The sequence below is a fragment of the Hyposmocoma kahamanoa genome, unplaced genomic scaffold (assembly GCF_003589595.1).
Source record: "Hyposmocoma kahamanoa isolate Upper Pololo Valley unplaced genomic scaffold, ASM358959v1 192, whole genome shotgun sequence".
NCBI classification, from domain to species: domain Eukaryota; kingdom Metazoa; phylum Arthropoda; class Insecta; order Lepidoptera; family Cosmopterigidae; genus Hyposmocoma; species Hyposmocoma kahamanoa.
This window is the reverse complement of record NW_020653719.1, coordinates 13,559,108-13,570,777: the sequence shown is the minus strand read 5'-3', so window position 1 is coordinate 13,570,777 and position 11,670 is coordinate 13,559,108. Positions and strand designations below refer to the sequence as shown.

The 11,670-nt window shown below is 39.5% G+C and overlaps 1 protein-coding gene across 1 annotated transcript in view; it reads right to left on the bottom strand.

Moving 5' to 3' along the window:
* LOC113226697 (hemicentin-1-like) overlaps window positions 1-11,670 on the bottom strand; it is a 160,788-nt gene that overhangs the window by 53,312 nt on the left and 95,806 nt on the right. Inside the window, exons 9-11 of the mRNA XM_026459418.1 lie at window positions 9,258-9,392; window positions 7,912-8,068; window positions 42-534 (exon numbers count right to left, since the gene is read on the bottom strand). Of these exons, the coding sequence (XP_026315203.1) occupies window positions 42-534; window positions 7,912-8,068; window positions 9,258-9,392 (785 nt within the window). The remainder of the gene's footprint in view (window positions 1-41; window positions 535-7,911; window positions 8,069-9,257; window positions 9,393-11,670) is intronic.

Here is an 11,670-nt window from a genome sequence, read left to right as displayed (position 1 = left end):
GGGGGTTCCTCAGTCTGCCCCCCGTCTGCTCTGGGGGGCACCGTGGCCGGTGGGGTGAAGGGCTGCGGTTCGGGGAAAAGGCCCTCCACCACCCGGTTGAGGAGATCCAACTCCAGTGACTCCATGGGAGATGCGCCGTGCAATTTGTTGCGCACAACTTTGTACGGCCTCCCCCATGGGTCTGCGTCCAGGGTGGCCAAGAACTCCTCTTTCGCAGAGTCCTTGGCCCGCCCTATTGCGACCTTCAGGGCCTGCCTCGCGCCCTGGAGGGCGCTGTGGAGCCTTCTCTCCTCACTTTGGGTGTGGCGCCTGCGGCGGCATCGGCCGTAGGCCCGCCGGGTCGTAGTACTGGCGGTGCGGAGGTCCCCAATCTCCGCGGTCCACCAGTATACACTCTTTTTGCCCGGGGTCCCTCTGACCCTGGGCATGGCCCGCTCGCAGACGGCGGTCAAGTCTTCCCTGAACTTGACCGCCCTCTGCTCCACGTCGACGGTGGCCGGTGGGGGGCGATGTGTCTCCCTTCTCGGGGAGGGGCTGCGCAGAGCGCGGCCAACCGCTGGTGGGGGCGCGGACGAGTACAACAGCGGAGAGGAGGAACACTCCGGGGTTTTAGTGCGGTCGGGCAGCTCCCCTTCAGGGTTTAGCCCAGTCCCACATAACCCAGGCTCTCCCCCCGCGGGGCCGGGGTATCTGTAAGCAGATTCCCCCGGATTAACAAAAAAAAAAAAAAAAAAAAAAAAGTGATACAAAGGAGGCAGTACGCCCACCTTCTTCCCCCGCCGTAAACTAGGGTCTGGGGTCCCTTACCACCAAGTCTGAGGGTGCCATTACACCCCGGGGTATCCTCCGAAGGTAGGGGCCCGCCTCCCGTAGGCCACCCGCCAAGAAGTCCCAGAGCATGCGCAAGCGGATCCTGAGTCGTCCTCTCTGGCGGTGGGGTTGACCGCTGGGCTTTAGTGGGTATACAAGGACTACCGCCTGGGACTCCCACATAACCACTCGCTGTTCCGCCGAGGCGAGCGGTATGCGTAAGGCATTTTCCGGCGTAAAAAAGGTGATGCCTAAGCTAAGTAAAATTGTTTACTTGTAACTTAGGTATCCATCTATTATAGTTAAATGTGTACAATAATAATTTAATTATTTTATTGTCATATTTAAATCAATATGCTTGCGTATTGTTTTTCCGTGACCTCACCTATTATTAAAGTGCAAGTGCTTTTCCACTGACGAGGCGAGACGAGACGAGGCGAGGCGAGAATTGAAGTCTTGCCGAACTATTTCCACCAAAAATTGCCATCACGGTCTCTCGCGAGCACGCGCGAGCTCGCGCGATATCGTACCAGACGTTATGAATCGTGTTTCCGTTGCAGAGTTAATAAAGAGTTTATGTAGGCAGCAATACGGTTTAATGTTACATCAACAAATATTTTAAATCTCGTCTCGCCCATCTTCGTCAATCCCGACCATTTCCACCGAAGATGCGCTATGAGAGAATTGATATTTTGCCATACAAGTTTTAAAAATCGTCGATGGAAATACACCCAGGATCCTAACTAATTTATTTTAATTGCTTCCCCGTGGCTGAACGGTTACCATACTGGACTGTCACGCAGATGTCCCGGGTTTGATGGCAACACCGGGAGAAATATTTGTGTGGCCTATATTTATTTCACTTAGAGCGGGGATAAGAGTAAAAAAACTGAAAATCAGTGATGTAAGTAAGAGTAAGTGACACTTTTATTACACAAAATAGTTTTATACTTAGTGTTCTTGTTTGTGTTTTAATTATTTTTTTTTATTTTTTTTTGTTGGTGTTTTGTTCGTAATTACAGGTACATGATAGATAACTACGAAGAAAGGAACGGCATTTGCTATATTTAGAACTTCCTGTGAATGCATGCGGTCCGGATTCCGGTCGTTATCACGCAATACCATTATTACTATTTCTCAAGAAAAGTATTCAGGATTTCGCTGGCCTACTAAAAAGACATCAATAACGTTGTCATAAAAGTCAAATTAGCACGCCACTAAGACAGAATAAGCCGTGGTGGGCCAGTATGAGACATGTTGCTTTTCAGTTGAGAGGTCCACGGTTCGAATCCCCGTCGCGGCATGAACTTTAGTTAATTAAGTTACGTACATAATCACAGACATATATCTAAATAGACACTGCAAGTACCGCGATCTGTATGAAAACCAAGCGTGCCACATTTTTTGTACCTCTGACGATGTCAAGCGCTATTTAGCGATGGGAAACCTTCTTCGGCATTAAAGCCATTGTCAATCAAAGACACGGATGCGGCATGTATTCTGAATAATAATTTTTCAAGTATTTGTTAATTATAAGAAGCCGTGAAATATTAAGAGCTCTCATATCAAAAAAGCTTTGACGTTGGCTCGCCCAAATTTGTGAAACAAATATATGCCTGAAGTTCACGTGACATGCGACAGGAGATGTTGAATTTTGCGCATTAAAAGTACCAAATTCGTTTTAGCGGAATAACTTTAAAACTAAAGGGATTAAAAAAATCCGTAGTGACAGTTGTCGATCATGCATAAATATAATTAATTATCTAATTTTTGTCCTAATAACCTGTAGCATTTCGAGGATAAATCGATAAAATGTGAAAATTAGAGGTCATTTCGTGATTTTTATTTATCGAGGAAACTTTATTGTTTTATATTTCTGATTAATGTCTATGCTTGAATATATCGTGTAGTTACACATACAATATTTTATTTTTAACTTTAAAGTGGATATATCCCTCTAAAATCAAATCGAAGATTAGGAATTTGTCCTCTGCTTCCTCTTAATATAGTAAAATAATACCAGAATAAGACAATTAAGTCCTTTACTGACACGCGTTTTGAAAAAAAAATTGCTCCGGAAAACTAAAAAAAAAACAATAAATTTTATATAATATTTTTATCATAACATTTTCTAAGGTCTAGGAATTATCATCCTTTTGTTTCCTAAATCGATCAGAATCGAAAACTGTGTTATATCAAGTGGACATCACTAATTGTAAAACTCGACCAAAAACATAACAAGCGCCCGTACCACGAAACTGAATGCATTATACGAAGGTTTCGCTTGTTCGATACTCATGGCCTACTAATGAAGGACTACAAGTGTACCGCATCAAGTAAAAGCCGCAATATATTACGAATCAAGCGGCGCACACTCGTTTGCAAATTTGTTTACTTAGAATTCATTTAAATTGAAAATAATTGATTTTAAAATAAATTATGCATATTCTTAGTACAAAATTACTTCACTATGACAGGAAACGTCCCTGTTTATTCATCTATTCGTAGCTGTGGTGGTTTTGCAAATTTTTAATGGCACAATTAGGAATTTTTCGCGCTTTCGACTGATGGCTTACTTTACGGCAATTAACTTAGGCTCACGGCAACGGAACAAGTATGTTCACAACCCTTGGAAACATTGTGAAGTCCCCATTGTCCCGCATTGGGTCAATATAATCTGAACCCTGAGACTCATGCCCGGGACGTATAATAAGGTTGATGATGATGAAGACAAAATGATCCTTAAGACAATGAAATTCTTCGTTCAGCAAAGCGAAAGCAATCTACTTTCCGTTTTCAATATGGTTGTAATTCAATTAGCTGCTGGTAGCTGTAAGGATATCTGCTCGAGTAAAGAAAAAACTTTCATAGATTTCTATTTTGACAAACTCCGTGGTGGCTGCCACGCCGGTTTTCATGGTGTTACCATCTCTGAAGTCCCGGGTTCGATTCCCGGCCAGGTCAATGTAGAAAACTAACTTTTCAATGTTGTCTTGGGTCTGAGAGTTTGTTGTACCGTTGTTGTTTCCGATTTCCATAACACAAGTGCTACAGATACAAAAACCGACAGCAATCGCATAGAGAAATACGTGAAGTCTGCTGATTCGTTCTGTAGTTCAGTTGAAAGACCGGTTTGCCCCGGTCTGGCAAACAGGCGCTGGTTGATTTCAGCCGACTTGAAGGATTTTTTCTTTGTGTTTGTTCAATCTTTGTATCTTTCTTTGTGTTTTAGTAGCAGAGCTCCTTGTGAAAGAGTTCGTCCAAGGAAGTACTGCCACATTGGCTATTTCTGTTTCTGTTCCAGTATAAGGATACTGGTAAAACTACAGGTACATGGAACTTGTCAACTTATGTCTCAAGGTGACGGGCGCGGTGGCAGTGTCCCTCAGGTCTTTGGTATTTAAAGCTCTGAGTGGCACTGCAACTGATATGGACCGGCGGCGTGTCGCTTACCATCGCCTGGTGGTACGACTTGTTCGTCCCGTGACTTTGCATCATAAAGAAAACTCTTTGTATCTCCATAATAACACCAATCTAGTGGAATATTTTCACTAAAAATGTGCTAGTAATTCGTTCAAATACTGCATTTCTGTTTGAAACAAGAATTTCAATTTAAATTTAAGAAGTATAAAATAGCACTTAAGACCGTAGACAAAGACTCACAAAGAAACAGCTCCAAAGCGTAGTTCCTCCAAAATAGTACAGGCGATTTTTGGAATAAATACCTCACAATCTCTTAAATTAATTCTTACAAATTTGCCTTATAAATATGCGGTTGAAATGCAAATTATACACAAAATCTCATAATCTCACGTACTAAAACCAATAAGGTGCACGCTATTATGCGTGGGAAGTACGTACCACGAAGCTCATACCAAGAAGTTCGATTTTTATGAAGATTGATTCAAATGTACACGATCTAGCGATTTTTTGCATCGATTCATTTCAATGCGATTTTTAAGCGTCTAGATCGTATTCATAATTTAACAAAACAGTCCCTTTCTGAACCTCTACTGAGTCGTAACGCTAATCTTATTTTGGTATGTAAGAAAAGTAGTTTGGCAACATCTAAGTACAATTTTTTTTTCGCAATCTTTGCAGCTTTTAAATTTGGTTTACAACTCTGAATAATCTACTTACATAGCCAATTACAAAGTTTGTCAGATTACAATTAATTGTAAACTACTTAAAATATTGTTTATCAAAGAACAATCTAACAAATTGAAATACGTATTGGTAACTTTTTAAAACTAAATTCCGTTGTATTAACAGGTTTAGACAATATTTTTTTAATTATTATATTTTTTAATGCGACTTACAATATAATATAATAAACAAATGGACTATACTAGGGTACGCGCATTTGTGTGTCTACTGTGTGAAGGTGTATGTGTGTATGTGTGTTTGTGCTCCGTTTATATGACAATAATTACCTTTTAAAGTGGGAGTGTTCCATCAACGAATTAATAAAATTGTTGCGGTTGAAAAAGAAGATATCAACGTCTTTAAATTTGATCTAAGTACGCACAATCTATGCAAAACAGAGTGATTCGCGTAGTTTGAACGGGCTGAGCCCATGTGCAAGAAGCGCATATGTCTTGTTCGAGTCGGGTAGGCACATAGACCATTGCAAGCGGTCAACTCAAGACAATCCAACACAGAGTTAACTACGTCAAATAGAAACTTCATGAGGACGGTTCCTCATTCAGGACGCCTATCCTCGAGTGAATCCAGCTGGAAAAAAATTAGTATACCGGGGTAGTCATCCTAGCTTTTGAGACAGTAGTTCGATCTACGTGTGAAACAACGCTACATGGACTCCAACTGGGCTATATGAGTCATATAAGATGGAGACCATATAGGGGAGGCGTAGCTACTCCACCACACTTCTGACATAAGCAAAATACAGCTTTTTTAAAGATTCTATCTGCCGACAACGTTTTGCACTTCCATGAAGAAATCCAAGCATTCTATGAGATCTCTGGGTAATTAAATCGAAATGCGACGTATACAAGAGCTTATGACTAGCATTACGCCTAGATCGCGGACGAGTTTAACTCTAGAAATAGAAGTGCATTTAGATGGTACACGTGAGAGATAAAAGTACGCTTTCGGGTGAATGAAATTATTTGGCATATTTGATATTTAAGTTAAGATGATTCAGTTTACAATAATCCGTTAATCTATCTAGGTCAGTTTGAAGTTTCTCGCAATCAGCGGCACAGCGGATTGGCATAAAGATTTTTTGTCGTCTGCATACATTAACACTTTTGAGTACCTGAAGCATGTCTCTATATCATGTAGGTATATGTTGAAAAGCAACGGACCAAGGTGGGATCCTTGCGGTACACCTGATGGGATGAATTCCAAGTTCGATTTAAAAGTCCCAATTCTTACAGATTGCGATCGATTCCGAATATAAGACTAAAGCCATCTCAACAAGTCCCCATGCACACCGATATCATTTAATTTTGATATTAAAATGTCATGATCGATACGTTCAAAATATTTAGAATAGTGTACACGGTGTCGACCCGGGAACCCCCATCCATGTGCTTAGTGACAAAGTTTGTAAATATAGCAAGATTTGAGACGGTCGACCTCTTGCGCATGAAACCCTGTTGAGAACTTGGAATATAAGCTGCAGCCACCGGATATAATTGATCATGAACGATAAACTCAAACACTTTACCGAAAACAGACAGTATTGAAGCGGGTCTATAATTATCGAACTTTGTGTCTTGAGCCATTTTTATGAATAAGAGTGATTAAGCCTCGTTCCATTTGACGGGGAAAATTTCCTCATTCATAGACCGACGATAAATTGCAGTCAAAGGAGGTGCAAGCTCCTTAGCACACAGTTTTGTAAATATTGAACACACACCGGATAACCACGTTCATTGCTCAAAAAACTAGGTACCTCCTCGTTAATAATGCACTGTAGTAACGTTAAAGGATAATACAGTTTTGTCTATTTCAGCGCTATCCAGTTTTTTGGACCAGTCTATGGAGGCCAGCCGACATCTTATAACTTCATAATTTGCCTTCCTAAATATGTAAATTCTGGTTTTCGTATCCTTAGCATTTTTTATAAAATTACATTTGGCAATTCTAAATCAATAGCTGGATGATGGGGCATCTCCTCTCGAGTCATGGGGAGAGCGCAACGGGTCGTAGTTACTTCCAGAGTGCTAGAAATAAGGTCGAGGTATCGATTGTTACCATTTATTACGGTATTATACTCTTCAAAACTAAAACTGGAAAGGGTCCGAAGGAAGTCGCATTTGTACATTTTCGTCATATTGAATGGTAAAAGTGGCGGTAAGTTTTCCGGAGTCTGTCCTCCATTCTATATCAGGCAAATTAAAATCTCCCATCAAAACATAATCGGCATCAGAATTTTTATCTATAAATTCTCTTAAGAAAGCGGTCAAATGAGCCACTAGTACGTCATGAGAAACACCAAAACCGGGGAAGTAAACGCAAATGATATGTAGATCGCGCGCCGCACGCATTACGTGAGCCTGTATTATAACATGTATTATATCGTATGGAGCACACGTCTACGTACGTAAGTCTACGATATTTTGGCGATTGTTGCTACTCGATCGATCGATACGATCTGAACGTCTTTTCTCACTGGTTAATATCAATCTAAATCAAAGTCGTAACCTACTGGGTCCAAAAAGGCTGAAAATTTTTTTTTAATCAATTTTTGTTTATTAAATTTGAAATGATTTTTATGAGATCGATTCACAAGCATATGATTCGATCAGTGGATCGATTCAGAGGCATAAATGTGATCCATTATGGTTCAAAAAATGAAATTACAGGCACGTGAGACTTGTCAACTTGTCTCAAGGTGACAGGCGCAGTGGCAGTCTCTTAGATCTTTGCAATTTAAAGCTCTAAGTGGCTCTGCAACTGCTATGGACAGACGTGTGGATTAACATCAGGCGCACGACTTGTTTGTCCTGTCACTAAGTATCATAAAAAAAAACACCGGAACAAAACTTCAAAAACCAACTTTCTATTCTATTCTATTTCCTTAATGGCGGCCACTAGGCTTGGGCCAGTGTCAGTTTCGAAAAACCAACTTACTCGGGTTTTAATTCTGATTGCTCCCCAGATCTGTTGAAGGTCCAAGTGAAACTTGTCGGAGGCGGGCTGGAGTCCACTGAACACGTCAAAGAAACTGTCTCTTCTTTCTGGGCTCCGTATATTTCCGTGTCATCCATAGAGTTGCAAATTGGTAAATCTGCATGGAAAAAAATAATGTTAAAAAATAATAAGACGGGTGTATAATGCATTACATTACTATTTTTTTAATATAAACTTTTATTCTATAATTTCATTTTTTATAACAATAATTAAGCCTAACACTCATTTTATATAGCAATTATGAGTTAAAAACATTGATTTACAATTATATGGACGTCGGGTCCGTGCTAAAAAGTGTCCGAACTTATACGGCGTTAAAATCGTATACAGAGCGTCATTCACGCTTTAGTCTTCGTTTGTTTTTTCTGACAGCAAAGCAAGCAAAATTAGACAGTACTGCGATGACATTACAATTTAAATTCAACGTTTTAGCTTTTTCATATTCCTTTACATGTCACTACGTTTAAATAGGTTGACTTGGGACTTTTTTTCGTGGTTTTTGTATTAGACCCGTCGTCCATTTATTTGTAAGTCAATGGTTAAAAACCTCGGTTTACATAAAATAATAACCTATTTATTATTAACCGGAAATAAATTTAACATAAAACATGTTCGGTAGTAAATATAAACAAATTCGGTAGAGTTTCATAAAATGTTTTTGTAAAACGTTAATACAATTAATTTATAATATAAAATTATCTTATAAAATGTGAATATTATTTGCAAACGAAAATTATATAAAATTAAATGACAGGAAATGTATTTAGTCTAAGTGAAAATTATATTAAATGAGCGTTTTATATTTTAAAATTAGTTTATTTGATTTTCACACAAATAAAAGGACGCCTAATAAGACGTCTCTTACCAAGAAAGTTTAAAATTAAATCCCTATGCACACTAGATTTGCGTTTCCTGTGTTTTGAAACGCTTCTGTATTAGCTTTCGGATTAATATCCGAACACCCTATTGTTAACCTATGATAAATCAAGATTAATGATTGTCTGCCGTGATAACAATAGTATTACATTTTTGCAACAACAATTCTATATACCACAAGTTAATTCCTTTTGCGTGATCTGGATGTTGCGCAGCTGACAACTCTAATTACTGTTAATATTTGTCTGAAATGAAGTCCTATTGTAATGTTTACCTATAAATTTATTCTTATTCACTATAAAATACAAAAGTGATTTTTCCCAAAGATAACAAAGCAAAGAATATAACTACGCATTCAGAATGTTGTTCCGAGTCAGTTCACGGCCGTATTATAAGCGTGTTGACGATACCTGTCCTATTATTTGAAAGCAATATGCTGAACTTAGTCACTTCCGTCTCAACATGAATAGCATCCTGCGCATGGTGGAAGTTGGCATCCATCAGCCCCGATATTGGGATACCGGGAGTGGTGGGTGCGTGTTTAACTGTTGTTGATTTAAGCCTTGACAATCAGTTCCAGCTGACGGCCATGACGGCTGAAAGGTTCTCGAATGGAGATCACGAACCGGAAGGCGTTCAGTGGGACGGCTCCCTACTAGATGGACGGATGACCTGGTAAGGGCGGCGGGTAACCGATGGGTGCACGTCACGTCCGACCACGGTCGAACGTGTCTGTCAATATTTGAGGGAAGCCATGTTCAACGGTGGACGTCTTCCGGCTGATGAGGAATGATGATTGGCTGGATACGTTATCCTATCTACTATACGTTATTACTGTAAGGAGCTTTGAATTAGCCTTGTAGAAGACTCAAGTGAACGCGTCGGCAACAACTCTCGCCAAAAAATAAACTTCGCGTTCCAAAAAGGAGCCGTTGTCAGCTTCCTGCCCACGATACCGCAGGGCGCAACCCTATCTCTATCTATCTTAACTAAATAAAAGATATTTTGTGTACACTCACACAGAAATATGATTTAAAAAAAACGAGAAGACGACAAAGTAATTATTTGTTTGTTTGTCATGCATAATGTGCGGTATGTCTGTACAATAATGTAGGACGTCAAGAAGGAGTCGTCTTCTCTCGTCAGAGGTTTAGTCGGGATTGCTATAGTCTTCTTTTTTCCAAAAGACAGTCGGTATTTTTGAATATCTACCAGTCTAGTCAGTCTGCCTTGTGGCCAGAGACTGGACGCAGGACATCAATGCACGCTGGACGCGACACTAGCTAAACCTGTTAGTAGCCGTAGAGCAATTCAATTCATTTATTACTTTGTGAAAGCTACTTGTGAAGGAGCTCGCCCTGAGAAATACTGCCACTTTACCTACTTCTGCAGCTAGGCTGTAATTTGAGCGTTACGTCGTTCCGGTTTTGAAGGGTAGAAGTGCTGGTAAAATTACACGTACATGGAACTTGTCAACTCAGGATGACGAGCACAATGGCAACGTCTCTCAGATCTTTACGATATAAGCTTTAATGAGTGTCATTTCCACTGCTATGGATATTCGTGTCGCTTACTACTCGGCACACGATTTCTTTGTCCCGTCACCTGACATCATAAAAAAGCTTCCCTGTCCTCCATATTGTTTTGTTTCTGGAAATAAGTCCTCTATATTGATGACGCATTCTGCTCTTTTCAATTAAATATTGTATTAATTCTACAAAAGCGTTTTCGACTATTACGAAAGGCAATAATATGCCATGTAGGTAAAAATCACATTCCAGGGATCCATCGTAGACCTTAGAATAATAACGCATAGAAACCTAGTCCGCACACGCTAAGTGAGGCAAATTGAAGCGCGCCCAATGGGCCTACACGAGCGGGCGAGCCGTCAGTGCTCAAGGCCAACTTGCACCGCGAAAAGCTCAAGAATTTTAGCTAAAAATGACGAAATGTGCGGTAAATGAGTGTAAAAATACGTCAGAGAAACATAAAATAGATACTAACATCACATTCCACAAGGAAGTAACGCGTTTCAACTTGTATTTTTATATAAATATTCACTAAAACCGAAAATTAACCTACTACTAAAACTAGCCTACATGAATTTGATTTTTGCCTCACGTGTGACAGTTCGTTTGATATGAAACTTTCATTCTATGCGTTATTATTCTAAGTCGTAGACTATATTAATATCATAGTTTTGGAACTATCCAAACTTACCACATACATGAATTATTGGACAGTGGTCTGATTGAAGATTATCACAATTAAAACAGACAGACAAATTCTAGAAAGTTTGCTGAAGGCGACATAGCAAACACTGTCAATGAGCCAATAATTTACAAGTTCTTTTTAGATCTTAGGAGCCTGGATACGACACGTCACGTTTGCAACAACAATTTAAGTAAAGAATTTAATTATGTTATGGTTGATTCTATCAAGAGGCTCACTTGATTGAAGTCCATTTTTTAACCGATTTAAAAAAGAAGGAGGTTCTCAATTCTAGTGTATTTCTTTTGAATGTATGTTACACGATTACTCTTTTTGTGAACCGATTTTAATAATTCTTGTTTTGTTGGAAAGAGGGTACTTCAGTATTGGTTTCATTTAAATTTGTAGGAAATATTCTACCTCTAAGTGTGGCTAACTAGAGGATAAATCCGGTTTGTGCGAAACCGTTTCCGGTAACCGATTTCAATAAAACTTCCACAAGCTTTTGAAGTCGTTTCTTTTTTTAATAAAATAGTTACAATTATTTACTGTACTATTTTTATTATTATAAAATCTCGTTTCAATGACTCATCGTCCAGTTAACAAGTCATT